The 15,037-nt window shown below is 31.0% G+C and overlaps 1 protein-coding gene across 4 annotated transcripts; it reads right to left on the bottom strand.

Moving 5' to 3' along the window:
• Positions 1-202: 202 nt before the first annotated feature.
• On the bottom strand, positions 203-4,140 carry LOC133699654 (DELLA protein GAIP-like). 4 transcript variants are annotated; one of them, XM_062122999.1, is made up of 8 exons: positions 2,224-4,138; positions 1,888-2,108; positions 1,640-1,722; positions 1,432-1,552; positions 1,239-1,331; positions 1,071-1,151; positions 759-982; positions 203-675 (listed from the first exon to the last, which is right to left on the bottom strand). In XM_062122999.1, exons 1-8 carry the CDS (start codon positions 3,338-3,340, stop codon positions 492-494), a joined length of 2,124 nt encoding a protein of 707 aa, XP_061978983.1. In that variant the 5' UTR covers positions 3,341-4,138; the 3' UTR covers positions 203-491. The 4 variants fall into 4 exon arrangements, with proteins under 4 accessions (XP_061978983.1, XP_061978982.1, XP_061978981.1 ...); XM_062122998.1 differs by having other exon boundaries at positions 1,071-1,331; positions 1,888-2,090; positions 2,224-4,140; XM_062122997.1 differs by having other exon boundaries at positions 1,071-1,331; positions 2,227-4,140.
• Between the last annotated feature and the right edge of the window lie 10,897 nt (positions 4,141-15,037).

Below are 15,037 nucleotides of genomic sequence, written 5' to 3'. Positions count from 1 at the left end.
TTTCTGTAGAGATATGTATTTCGCACCCTCAAGATTTTTTAATTATGTATCCACTCTTTCAATTGTTGTTTTATTTTCAACTTCACCCCAATTGTTTTTCATATCCATACCCACACTGTTTAAAGTCATGAATTCAACTCAAAAATAACTTTTTTGTGATTTCCCCGCATGCAGGCAGAACAAACTGATTCCCCATAAAGGATTTTCAAAATCTGGAAATTGGAATTTTGTTCACTCAAGTCAATTACAGATTTCCACCAGATAGAAATTCTGATAGAGAAACATAATTTATTATTTGTTCTTATTAAATATTAATCCATGACTATCTTGATTGAAACAACTTGCTCCATTTCACCCCCACTCCCTCAGCCTTCTATCACACAAGTAGGAACAATGGCAAAAAGGCCCTGCGTTAGTACCTTTGTTATAATACAGCTTCCTGCATCTCTCTCCACATAACAAGTGGAAGGATCATCCATCAACAGAGAATCCTATATGTTATACAAGGCTCTTAAGAATCTAACATGGCTGGGTGGCACAGGTAGTCTCCCACGATATATGTCAAGAAAGACTCGAAGCCGAAAGTGAGGCATGTCTTGTTGTGTAAAAGGGAAGTGATCGCAATGTGCAAGACAATCAGCATACTTCATCACAAATATGCCACAGTCTATTCGACTGTTTGTGCAACAAAAAGTTAAAACTTTTTAGAGTCGGTATCATTTTGAAACATGTTCATATCAATATCGTTAGCTACTTACTTTGTTTGGTATGGAATATTGAGTTGCATTAATTTCAATTGCTGTGAATTACGATAGCCCAACACTGGTAGTAGGTGCTTTTCAAGCCACTCCGAAATTGTTGTCTTTTCCGTATGATGAGCATCAGGAGGAGAATTTAATGAATCTAACCAAAGAAATTCCCGTTTCTCCATGTCAACGCAAATGAGGATCCAATGATTTTCCAAGCACAACGGTATGAACAACTAAATATGAAGGCGAGTTAGAGAAAGAGTTAAACAAGTTGCATGCAGCCATTGAAATAACTATGGGAGCTAAAACATTCAGGGATACCTTTGCTGTGCCTGCTATCTCTTCAATGTTTATGCAAGATAGTAGTTTTGTCATGGTCCATTTTCCAGAAAGCAAGAAGGTCTTGTAAATTTGGCCATTACATTGAACACAGGTTAACGACAATGAATAAAGAGAAGCAAAAGACGGCCAAGTTTTAATCTTCCTTACCATTGTCCAGGTTGGCAATGAGGAGTTCCTCTTGTACCAGTCTGGAAACTTCTCCTGTCTCTTCTTCAGCAAGTCGAAAAATGCATTTATAACCTTGTTATAAAGACACATATATAAACAATAGTTTATGCATTTTTAATTGCAAAACCGAAGTTGAAAATAAGAGGGGAAGGAGAAACAGAACTATACATACCGAATCGTCAACATAATATTGTTTCTCCTCGAGGATTGGGGTGCTTGATGGAGGAATCCTAAGCAGACTTGCTAGTGATGTATCGGGAACATTCAATTGCTTATCCCGTCCAGCAACATTCCTATAAGCTTTCAGGTCAATTTTCATAATTGACCTACTTGATGGGCCATGTAATTGTTAAGATCAAGCATGATTTTCGTGCAGATACCTGGTAAGTTTACGAGACTTCCACCTGCTGAGTCTTTTTGATTCCTTCTCTGTAAAAGGAGAAACCAAATATTCTCGTACCTCCTAGAAATATTATCACATTGTAAGCTACATTATAGTTTGTCATCAGTAAGGCGATAAAACGAGGATAAATATTTAGGAAATTGAGGGTTTGGGCGTTCATCTTTAGACTAACCATAAGGAATGAATCAACAAATTGACCAAAATCTCACAAATATAGAACGTTACCTCTACAGACCATATCTTTCCGTGAGTCAATCTCCTTATTCTATTATAAACATACTCATTGTCGTCATCAGACTCTGAAGAGCTCACTACCTCTGGCTCAGCGAACTCTGAAGAGCTTACTGCCTCTGTCTCAACTACTGGAGATGTACTTTCTTCTAGTATTGTGATAGGATGATTAAGGTCAGTCCCTCTCATTGTGTCATCTGAATTGCCAATATTTTCTGTGCTCATTGACCCATGTGATTGAGAGTTCAGAAAACAAGAAAACACAAATGAACATATGCTTGGTGATTGAATATATAGCAAAAGAAGAGGGAGTGAAATGAGATCATTCACCACCACTTGAATGAGTTGCATTAGCAGGTTTCCAAACTGATGCGAAGATTAGCGGTTGACCTGCTGCCAACAGCACAGGAAATCCGCTATTTTCTTCTATTTTATAAGCTGAGAAATCATATAAAAAATCAGCAAAGTGGTCGGAACATAAGGAAACTGAACAGAACCTAGCACCATACAGTCGTTGTTGCCAGCGAGCCAATGTCTCATGCCGTTCAATCCGGTCAATGCCTTCACTTGCAACCACATTGCATATTTGCCACCTCAAATGTCTTTCCCAAATCAGGGAGCTTAAGTTGGTTGCATAGAGCTCTAGAGATTCAAAAAGGTTGAGGTAGTATTTGAATGATGAGGCAAAGCGGTAAAAGAAATCGTCAGTGTTATTGTCAGCTTCCTGTTCAACAATTACCATGATATCTGGCTTTAGGTCTTTCAGTTTTGACAGCACTGTATCAACTGCTCCTTCAAGTGCAAGCAATTTGTGGAGTTGAAACACCCATCTCACAATTATTATCTCATCCTCGCTTGTTCTTTCAAGTCTCAACACAGACTCTACTATATCAGGTACACTATCAGCAAACAATGCTCTATACTTGAAATCAACCGGAGACCTCTGGGCTACTTCAGTGATCATCCGTCGGTTTTCTTGAAGATAATCATCATTTTTTGACAGTTTTGGTCTAATACTGGTGTACTGGAATGACAAGGGCATGCCATGCTGCCCGTGTAAGAGGTACTCCTCCAAACTATGCCGCTGCCAGCAGTCTACCAAGCTGGAAATCTCAATAAGGTGGAGCTTATTTTTTTTAACATTTAAGACATCACGAATGGCATAGTCGGTGGACATGCAAGCAAACCATTCAAGAGGAGAAGGTTCATAGCTGATCTTCTTTAAATTTGAGGAAGGAAGTAATGGGAAAGGATTTCGAGGATGCACTCCATGGACTCTCCGGGCTAGAGCTTCAGCAAAATACTCGACGACTTTTTTCGTCACTCGGTTGGTTTCCGCAGCTGACAGGGCTTCCATATCGCTAAAAAGCTGATCTGCAAATTTCAGGTCACCATCTGCAATTGCCTTAGCACAATCCATCAATTTTATGACAAGAGGAGAGCCCATTCCTGGAATTAGCTGGCAAATGAAGGTCTGTGATCTTATATACAAACCCTTTCTTTAGCACCAACTGTTAAGATCTATCTCACATGCACTCTCATTTTTTCTACCTCTTTCCTTGTTTCTTCCTTTACATTTTTGACATTTTCTTTCAACAACGTCAATGACTAAGTAGGTCCTATCCTATATTTCCCTGTCATCCTAATTTTTTTTGAAGAGTTTTCTTTTCACTCCTTCAACAAACTTCTACCCTTAAAACCTCAACAACTGAACCATTCAAAGCAAGAAAATCTAAGTTGCAGCATACCAACATGACAAGTTGATTAATTAAAGAGCTGATATTTTTCCAGCAACAGGTGCCTGACCCTTTATTCCTCAAGATCCAGGCAGCCCCACATGCCATGCCGATGCATAAAGTGTTGTGTTCGTTCAGCTTGTTTGAATTCGAATAAAGATCATGTGAGGAATCCATGTTAAGCTAGTTGCAACTCATGAAAGATGTGATGCCATTAAGAAATCTGTCATTAGGGCATTAAAAAATTGTCACTAGCTCTAACCTGGATTTCTTATCGAAGCTTCAGATTTTCTTGAGATAATTTACAGCACTGGCTTCACCTGTTTCAAATCAAGAATGAACAGAAAGACAGAAAGATGGAGGAAGCTATAATCTCTAAATTTATATATCAAGATTCAAGAAAGAAATTCTATGAAAAGATTCAAGAAATTGGAATATGATCTGATATGAACAAGAGAGAGGGCAGTGTCTTTTGAAAAAGACGAAACAAAATTAATTAGAAAAAGGATATAGTTTATTTGGACAAGATAAGTACTTCAATCAGTGTTCTGTTCATCACTACACGTGCGTAGTTTTCGTTGAATTTTCTTTTAGTCAATTTCAACCCCATCCCTATATTCTTACAGAACAAATAATTAATCCCTTTATTTCCAAGTATTTCATATTTTATTCTTATAATTTCAAATTCGTTAACAACTTGGTCTTTTTTTACATGGAATGTCTAGTATGTATGTTTATAAAAAGAAGAAGTTGAGACGCATCAATTAATTTTTTTAATGAAAAACTTTATATTTTTTTTATCATTAGATTAAATTAAAATTTTATTAAATGTTTTATGTGTCATGTTTTTTATAGAGTTAACTAGATGGTTTACTTATATTATTGCGGATTGAATTAAAAAAAATATTTCACTTAAAATAAAAAAAATTCAGACATTGCTAAGGTTTTTTTCTAGCAAAAAAAATAAAACCATGTAGAGGTTAATCCGATATGACCTGATAAACTCGGTGGGTACGAAGACAACCCGAACAACTAGTAAAAATATAGTTTTATTAAATAAAAATTCAAGACGATATTTTTTAAAATATATATATTGAAATGACAACATATTAGATCGACTAAAACAACCCATGTTAACTTATCAAATTTACAACCATGGTCATAACACTATGATAACTTTACAAAAGCAAATTTAAATAAATTATAAAGTATAATTCTCAATTAACCTAATATTAAAGAATGAAAATGAAAAAAAAATAGATTACAAAATAGATTAAGAAAATTTCATAATCAACCTAAGTTAACTTGTCAAACTAGTGACTCGGGTCATGAAATCAGGATAATTCTCGAGAAAAAAATAAAAAAAATTATAAAACTCAATTCATAATCAACCAAATATTAAATGATGAAATTTTTTAAAAATAAAATAAAATAAAGACATAAAAAACAATATGAGTCAACTTGAGTTAATATGTCAAACTTGTGACCTTAATCATGAAACTAAAATCATCTCATAGAAAGCAAACCAAAAAATAACCTAAGTTAACCTGTCAAATCTATAATCTAAGTCATGAAGTTGAGATAACCCAATGAAAAACAAATCAAAATAAATTATGAAGCACAATTTTTAATCAATCTTATGTTAAAAGATGAAATTAAAAAAACAAATTGGTTAAAAAAAAGACAAAAAGACAATTTGAGTTAATTTAGGTTAACCTATAAAAATTGTGACTCGGGACATGAGATCAAGATAATCTTATAAAAAGCAAATAAAAAATAAATTATAAAACTCAATTCTCAATCAACTCAATGTTGAAGGATAAAATTTTTAAAAAAATAAATTAAAAAAATAATATAAAAAAATAATCGCGTCAACACGGGTTAACACGTTAAATTCATATGTTGGGTCATGAGACTGGTATGAATTCATACAAAATAACCCGAGATAACTCAGGTTAACCTGCCAAATCTGTGATCTAGGTCATAAAACTAGAATAACCCCATAGAAAGCAAACTGAAATAAATTATAAAGCATTATTTTCAATCAACCTAATATTGAAAGATGACATAAAAAAATTATGAAGCACAAATATCAATTAACATAAGATTGAAGGATAAAATTAAAAAAAAAATTAAAAGAAAAAACCAAAAAACTCGCTCTGAGTTAACTTAGGTTAACCCACTAAACCTATAACTCAGGTCATGAGACAGGAATAACCTCATAAAAAATAAATCAAAACAAACTGTGAAGCCTAATTCATGATCAATAAAACATCAAATGATGAAATTGAAAAAAAAAAACGAGTCAGCCATGTTAACTCGTTAAATTTACGATTTGATTCATGAGGCTGAGATGACCTCATAAAAAAAATTGAAATAAATTATGGTATTCAATCCACAGTAAACCAAATAATATAAAATGAAATTGAAAAAACAAACAAAAAAATATTATTAAAATGAATGGTATTTTGATAGGTGATTTACAATAAAAGCATAATCTCTTTTAGTGTTTTGTTACTTTTTCATAATCAATTACAGTCATTTTCATGTCCAAATTCAAATTAGAAGATGTCATTTTAATTTTTTTTAATTTGTTTAGTTAATTTTTTTTTTTATTTTCTTCTTTATTTTCCCTAGCAAGTTTCGGTTTATTTCTTCCTATAGATTAAGACAATTTAACTATTATAAAAACAATTGCTGTGTTATTTTTCAAGTTAGCTTTCTAAATTATTGACTTTCATATATATGTGTATATATATATATATATACACACACACACACACACACATATATATGCAAAAATGATTTTTTTTTAGAAAGACCCCGTCCTAATGCGCACAAAATATATATTCACATAAATTTGATGTTATTTCTATTTTTTTATTTTTTTTAATTCTTGTGCATGGAATATGGATATATTTAACCCAAACCCATCAAACCCAATAAATACAACCCAAAGAATTTAACCCATGTTAATAAAGCCATAACCCAAAACCAATTAATTTTTATTAACGAAAGTCTAAGACCAGCACAATGTATATTGAAGCACACAAAAACTAACCCAATGCAAACACAACCCAACTATCAAGAACATAGCCCATGTGACAGCAGCCTATCATAGATGGTCCAACCAAAGTAAGCCCATACACATGCAAACCCAAATCCACATAATATTAAATATACAAATTTAGATCCCATTTATTTGTTGAAAAGTAGTTTTTTTTAAAAAATAATTCTGTTGAAAAATAAATTCTTGAAAAGTGATTATTTTTTTATGTTTGACACTATTATGAAAAATAAGTTGAAAAATATTTTTCAATGTTTAACTATATCATGAAAAATGAGCTGAAAAATAAATTGTTAATATTTTTGTCAAGTTTATTAAAATAATGAGAAACATATCTTACAAATTAAAAAGTTGAATGAGAATAAAATTAAAAAAAAATCTAATTTTATAAATTATCTCAAATAAAATAAATAATAATCAAAATAATAGAGATTAAGTCTAACAGATAAAAAAATTGAAAGATGATGAAATTAAAAAAAATACAATTTCTTAAATTATTTCAAATGAAATAAATAACAATTAAAAAATAAGAAACAAATCTGATAGATAAAAAATTTCAATTAAGAAAATGATAAGATAAAAGCAAATAATAATCATAAAAATAAGAATCAAAGTTGATATAAAATTAAATTAAATTAAATTCTAGGAGATGAAATTGAAAAATAAATTATTCAAAACAAAATAAATAGCAATAAAAAGTTTGAGGACCACATTTGATATAATCAGCAAATAATATGATATTTCTAAATTTTTCATAACTTCTAAAAAGTATTTTCATCCAAAATAAAAGGAAAATATTTTCTAAAAACCATGTCAAATTTTACTTTAACCAAAAAATATTTTTCATCAACCAACTATTCTAATAATAAATAAATATAAACAAATTTAAAAAGTAATTTTCAGACAAACATGGCTTCAGGGAATACACTGAGACGAGAAGGAAAAATTGTCTTAAAAAGAAACTTATGCCCATGCACTCTCTGGCGCCATAGCTTCAAACACAATGTTTATACCCATGTTCTTGTGGTAGCTAAACAGTAAAAATGCAATTATCACCAGGTGATTAAGGAAATAAGGCGACATTCATAAGATAAAGAGACTTGGGCTTGATTTTTTCTTCTTCTCATAATGGTCAATAATATCCCACGATATTAGCCTTTTAAATAATGTATGAATCTGGGCTGAAAAAATGGGTTAAACACCGACTGCTAAAATCTTTTTGCTTGATTTGTGGGGGAGAGAATCATGGGTTGAAGGTTGGATCTTAAGCAAACATGGAAAGTCTAAGTTTATGGTCTTGAAGAGAGGCCGGCCGGGTGTGTTTGGCTTGAAATTTGGAGTGCTTTCAAGGAATTAAAGCTTGATTACAAATTGGGGTGAAATATTAGTAGAAAATCAGATTCTCTGTATATGTTTTCAAGCCCAGAATTCCTGGAAAAGACACAAGTAATGATTAGGTATGGCTAATCAAGATATTTTGGCTCCTCTTACTTTCCAAGCGCTAAAAGCAACTGAATCTGACAAGACACATCAAATTTTTAATTTATTGAATTAAAACAATGATTTTTTTTTTATTTTTATCATAACTTCAAATGACATAAATTTCAGATTAAGAGGATAGCTTATTGCATTCTACATGAGAACGAAGAATAAAACAAGTATAACTAAAAACTCTAAATGAAAAATAATCAGGGACATACTCATATAACTTTTCAAAGGGAGATAGACCTGAACTATGAGAAGATAAAATTGTAGTAATCAAACTTACAGCAATAAGAACAATTTCTTCCTAAAACTTACTAGGAATATGAAGAAGGTAACAAGAGAGAACGAGCAGTTTTGATAATGTATCTATGTTTTCTTTTAGCAACACCATTTTATTCAGGAGTATATGTACATAAAGTTTGGTGGATGGTTCCATCTAAGTCAAGTAATTGACAAAATTTATTAGAGGTGTATTCCCCATCTAAATCATACTTAAAGTATTTGATCACAGCAGAATGTTGAGTTTTGACAAGAGCTCGAAAGGCTGCATATATCTCAAAGAATTCAGAACGATGTTTCACTAAATAAACCCAACAATAACGAGTATGATCATCAATAAAAGAGACATAATATTGAGACCCTCTTTTGTGGCAACAGGAGAAGATCCTCATACATTAGAATGAATTAAGTCCAATGGTGAAGAAGAAACAAAAATACTTCGATTAAAAGGTAAAACAGAAAATTTTGTCAGTTTACATCAATTATAATAAGAAATGTCACAAGTTTTTAAATTTTCTAAAACTTCCATGGATGCCAAAAATCTAAAACGAGAATACAAAACATGTCCTAGCCTAGAATTCCATAAATAAAAACTAAAAGATGAAAGACTCAAACGAAAAGAAGACAAATCAACAATAATAGTAGTATCAGCGCATTGCCCCTTGCAAACCCCTAGCCAACTCACCGCGGAGTTGAATCTGTGAAAATTATGTTTAAGATTAAGTCTCATTCCATAAAATCAACTCTGATACCATGTTAAAATAATTAAGATCAAATACAAAAGGAGGCTAGAATTCTCAATGATATGTTTATTATGAGTGCTTAGAATTAATTTAAATACAAAAAAATTATATATAGGTTAAACTGAAAATATTATTCTATCTTAATAAATGAGACTAAATAAATATTATTTAAGACTTGTGTCAGCCATCAAGGATTCTTCTTCTATTTCAGGCAGAGAGACAACCTCCATTAGTGTAGCAGCTATCAAGCACCAATTGCATGTCATGCTTAATGTATCTTTTGAAGTAGCCAATATAAATATATTGGACTGCAAATTGTGTTGCAGATTGGTTAGCAAAAGCTGTTAGGAATGGCAATATCTGTAATCCTTCAATATTCCTACAAAACAATATGCTACTTCTGAACAATATATTATGTAACCTAAATAGATACCCAGAGCTTCCCACTAGATCTGTCGGATAATTCAATTACTTGATAGATATGGCTTCGATACATGATACATCTCTCTCCCATGAAGTGAAAAGAAATCCTAAATTTTCCTGGCATTCGACAACTACCCTTGAACTTACTTGAAAGTGAGACTTTCCTGTCTTTTCTGTAAAACCCACGACATTAATAAAGCCTTTTTCGGATAAATTCAATTACTTAACACCTTTTTTCCTAATCACCAACCAGGAATTAAATCAGAGTTGGCCTAATAATATGATGTCAGGATCCGATTCACATTATGAAGCAGGTCCTACTTTCCTGACTTCTTTCTCCACCTTCTACATTGTTAACGAGGCATCTAACTAGCAATCCAAGATGATCGGGTTCATCTTCGGTTCTGTAACTCTAAGATAAGAGAGGCCAAAGAAATTGTTGAGAAGGTGCGGTCTATACCCACTACCTACACGTACAATCCTCTTCCAACCAATCTTCCATTTTATTTATTTCTTTCTTGACTTTTCTTCATTTGCCACAATAAATTATTGATTCCATACAGCTTCTTCAGCCCTCAGACAAGTCAGCTTAAATTGTCGTGGCACAAATTTTGCAATCATGTGGTTCTTGCAATAAGATCCGAGGATCATCACTTCATATAACAATTTGCTTTTCTAGGCACGACAAGAAACACGGTTACAAAAGAAACTAAAGCAATTATCTACTTTGGAAAAGATATGATTTACAAATATCCGATTATTTAGACAAAAGTTATGCGTTAGAAATACCGATTGTAGCATGAATATTTTGTCCTATCCATATGTCCAAGCCATGGCCTCCACTTCTATATATATTCAGCTACTGGATGCATTTGCTTCCAAGCTAACCTCGCATTCATCAAATACCCTTCTTCTTCTCCTGTTCTCAACCTCGAATCGTAAACACAGCTATAACCACAACCCCCTCTTACCATTAACCAAGCATTCCAAAACCCAGAAAACCAATCTCTGAATCTTTATGCCACAGCCCCAGAAATGCTGCAGCCACCTCTTCAACTATTAGGTCCATCACAGACACCGCCTTCTTCTCCTTCCATCGACCTTGAATCCCAATTACCAGAGACACAGGCACAAACCTCTCTTACCCTTAACCAGGAAATATCTCAAATCCCAGAAACGCAACCATTACATTTCACAGCCATCAATTCAGAAATACTGCTGCAATTAGCACAAATACAGGCGCCTCAGCCTCATTCTGCTATGGAAACAGAGCTACTACATTTACAACCTCCAACACAACAGACACCTTCCCTTGACATCAGTACACAACAAATCAATATGGTCATTGTTAAGCAGATCAGTCTAGAATGGCCTAACATAATCATGGCATTCTGTTTTGAGGCAGCAATCCAGATAGCTCTCCAGTACGAAAAAACTCAGCAGTCCAAGCTCTCTATTTCCTTCTACTTGCGTTCTCTTTCCGTACTACTCACTTTTGCTTCACAGTTAATTAGCAAAAAGTTTCCAGACATATCCAAAGCCTTGGAGAAAGTTGCAATATTCCTTGCTACCTTTGCATTTTTCACCACTATTGCAACTCCATTAGCCCTGACCCTCAACTGAAATGCAAGTACAATGTTGTCTTGTATTCACAAAATCTGCTTTGGATGAGAAGGTTGCCCCTTGTGACTGTTGCTTAATAGGAGAAATGTAAAATAAAAGTGATAATAGGTTACGTTTTTTTTCCCCCCAAGTTCTACTATAACAGTGAAGTGATGTGTTAGTTTTTATTTTTTAAAGTGTTGTTTTAGATTTTTTTTTTATGATTTTGATGTGTTAATATCAACATTAAAAAAAATTGTTTGATGAATAAATTTCTTGATTAGTCTTAATCATTGTCCAGTGATTAATTCTTTACAAGGAATACAGTTGATTAATTGAATTGTGAGACCATATACATGCACTTCCGGTTCAAGAAAAATAAATTCAATTTAATTCCAATAACTCTGCCTGCCTGGTACGATATTAACATTGAATTGATGAATGTGGGTTTTACTATATATCCTGCTAAAAAAATTAAGTGTTGTTTTAATTAGATGAGATATGTGAGGCATATATGTATTTAAGTGCTTTAATTAGTATAATTAGAGGGTAATACTTGAATTGAGAAAAATCAATTGGGTCCCTTAAAGTATTCAAATATTTTCAATTATACTCCTATGTTTAAAGTCATTAATGAATTTCGTCTAATGGGCACATATATTTATACCACTGAAAATGCTTTCCAATGAAACTTAGACATTTTTATATTAATAAAGGATGATAATTTTAGACAATAAGAGTATAGCTAATTAAGAGCAAAGCCGGTTTAAGTTGAGAACCACTTGAGCAGTTCAAGACTTTCATTTTACAAAAAAACCCTTAAAGATAAATAAGATTTATTTATCAATTATTCTTTATGAAATGAAGATTTCTTGAGGTCTCCATTCATTTTAAGTTGGCTCTGATTAACGGTGATAATTTTAGACAATAAGAATATGATTAAGGGTTCCTATGAAACCTAAAAAAAAATCAACAGTAATTGAAATAATTCATGAAAAACATTAACAAAAATTCATCAAGCAAGCTCAATAATTGCATGTGACAAAACAAATAATTTTGAGTTTTCCTCATTTTATTAGCAGTTTCCCATTAAAAAACAAAGAAATTGAGGATATCAGTGACAAAATGTGCTAAGCTACACAAACTTATTGGCAATCAAATTAGTTGTATGTTATTAGAATATTTAAACCATATCAAATCATATATATATAAAGTCTTAAACAGGATGCTATAATTATTTCTATTTCCGTAAGTATAAATTGTTGGCGATATATCCCAAACCATGATCAATAAACACTTCATAATTATTAGTATAAATTTAATATTTGTTAGTCAAATGTGAATAAATAGTGATGGCTGAGATAAGATTTAGTTGAAACTAGATTATTTATTAACGCTACACCGTGGGTCAAGTCAAAAAAAATTTGAACATAAAAAAAACATTCAGATGTTACTAATATTTTTTTTCTAGCAGAAAAAAATTTAAATCATGTAAGAGTTGATCCAATGTAATACGATTGACTTTGCTAGCCTAAAACCAACCCATACAACCCACGAAAAAATAATTTGATAAAAAATAATTTCAAGATGATAATTTTTTTTTAATATTATTAAGATAACAACATATTATATTGACTTGAGTCGACCCAAGTTAACATGTCAAATATGTGACCCGGGTTATGAGATTATGATAACCTTATAGAAAGCAAATCAAAATAAATTATAAAGTCTAATTCTCAATCAACAAAATATTAAGGATGAAATTGAAAAAAGAAATCAATTAAAAAAGGACCTAAAAAAGTAACCCGAGTCAACTTGTCAAACTTTCAACCCAAGTCATAAGACCGCGATAACTTCATGGAAAATAAATAGAAATAAATAACGAGTTCCAATCCCCAAACAACTCAATTTTGAAGGATGAAATTAAAAAAAAATCAATTAAAAAAAGAATATAAAAAACAACCCGAGTCAATCTGCCAAAGCCATGACCCAAGTTATTAGATCGAGATAATTTTATAGAAAGAAAATAAAAAATGACCTGATTTAACATATGTTAACTTACCAAATTCTTCACTTTGGATGAGACTGAGATAATCACATAGAGAGTAAATCAAAATAAATTATGAAGTTTAATTTTTAATCGTCCCTATCAGACTCAATGTTGAATGATAGAATTTGTAAGAATTTTAATTAAAAAAATAACACAAAAAATAAATCAAGTCAACCTAAGTTAACCTGTTAAGCATTATTCTCATGTCATGAAGCCGGGATAACCTAACAAAAAACAAATTGGAACAAATCATGAAACTTAATTCCCAATTAAACATAATATTAAATAATAAAATTGAAAAAAAAATCAATGAAAAAAATTTGAGTCCATTAGGTTAACCCGCGACCCAGGTAATGAGACGGGGACAACATGATAAAAAGAAAATCCAATGTTGAAGGACTTATGACCCTGGTCATGAGATCAAAATAAACTCATAGAAAGAAAAAAAAATTAACCTGATTTAACTGAGGTTAAAATGTCAAAACTCGCAACTTTGATCATGAAACCAAGATATTCTCATTGAAAGCAAATTAAAATAAATTATGAAACTTAATTCTTAACTGGCTCAATGTTGAATGATGAAATTAGAAAGAAAAATTCAATTAATAAAATGATATAAAAAATCACTCGAGTCAACTCGGGTTAACCCGTTAAGTACTATTCTCAGGTCATGAGACCAAAATAACATAATAAAAGTAAACAAAACAAATCAAGAAGTTTAATTCTCAATCAAAACAATATTAAAAGATAAAATTGGAAAAGAAAAGGTTAATTAAGAAGAAAAAAAGGAGTTAATCGGGTTAATCTTCCAAACCCACGATCCATGTCATGAGAGTATGATAACTTAATAAAAAATAAATCTAATATTAAATGATGAAATTAAAAAAAATTAATTAAAAAAATAATAAAAGCAAAACATTATTCGAATAAATAGTGATTTGTGAGAAAAGATATAATAAAATCCTCTTCTCTTTTAGTTTATAATTAATAGAGTTTTTTTTAATTAAACTGGAAGATCAACATTAACACTATCAAAAGAAAAAGACATTAATACCATCAAAACCATTAAACATTTTAAAATTTAGTATAATAATAGATAACAACAACTAGTTATTGGGTGTGAGATTATAAAAGTTTTTCGTTTTGTGTGTTTGATATTGTTATTCAACTTATTTTTAAAAATTATTTTTAAATTATTTTTTATTTGAAAATATATTTAATTAATTTTTTTTAAAATGTATTTTTATGATATTAATGTGTTGATATTAAAAATTTTAAAAAAAATTGAAAGAAAATATAATTTTGCTTTGTTTTAAATTAAAAGGCACTTTTCAAAAAGTATATTGCAGCGCATAAAAAAAACTGAAAAAAAAAGTGATTTATTAAAAAATAAGAGAAGAAATCTTGAATATTTTTTTAGATTACTTATCTTCAAGAGTTTAAATCAAAGAGAAGAATTCTTACTACCAATTTTTTAATGTTTTTTAATAAAAAAATCTTTATCCATTTTTAATGCTTTATATCTATATTTTCATTTATATTATACATTTTCATGTAATATATATAAAAAAACAAAACGGTGTCATGTCATTTTACATAGAACTTAACTTTGTTTAGTATTGTAATGTAAATTTTTAATGATACCGAGTAAAGATTGAATCAAATAGTTTGTGTTCAGAAGTAGCATAGTGTTTAGTAGGATTGAAGGACAATAAATAGTTTGTGTTATATACATGAAGGGTCTGTTTTCCCTTAAAGA

This window comes from Populus nigra, chromosome 7 (genome assembly GCF_951802175.1).
Source record: "Populus nigra chromosome 7, ddPopNigr1.1, whole genome shotgun sequence".
Classification (NCBI taxonomy): domain Eukaryota; kingdom Viridiplantae; phylum Streptophyta; class Magnoliopsida; order Malpighiales; family Salicaceae; genus Populus; species Populus nigra.
The sequence above is the reverse complement of the archived record's forward strand: the minus strand, read 5'-3'. Positions and strand labels throughout refer to the sequence as shown.

Coding starts and splice junctions, on each gene's coding strand:
- LOC133699654 (XM_062122996.1), bottom strand. CDS start 3,340: ATGGGCTCTCCTCTTGTCATAAAATTGATGGATTGTGCTAAGGCAATT. Junction 1,332..1,431: donor AATATTATGTTGACGATTCG/GTATGTATAGTT, acceptor CTTTATAACAAG/GTTATAAATGCATTTTTCGA. Junction 676..758: donor AATATTCCATACCAAACAAA/GTAAGTAGCTAA, acceptor TTGCACAAACAG/TCGAATAGACTGTGGCATAT.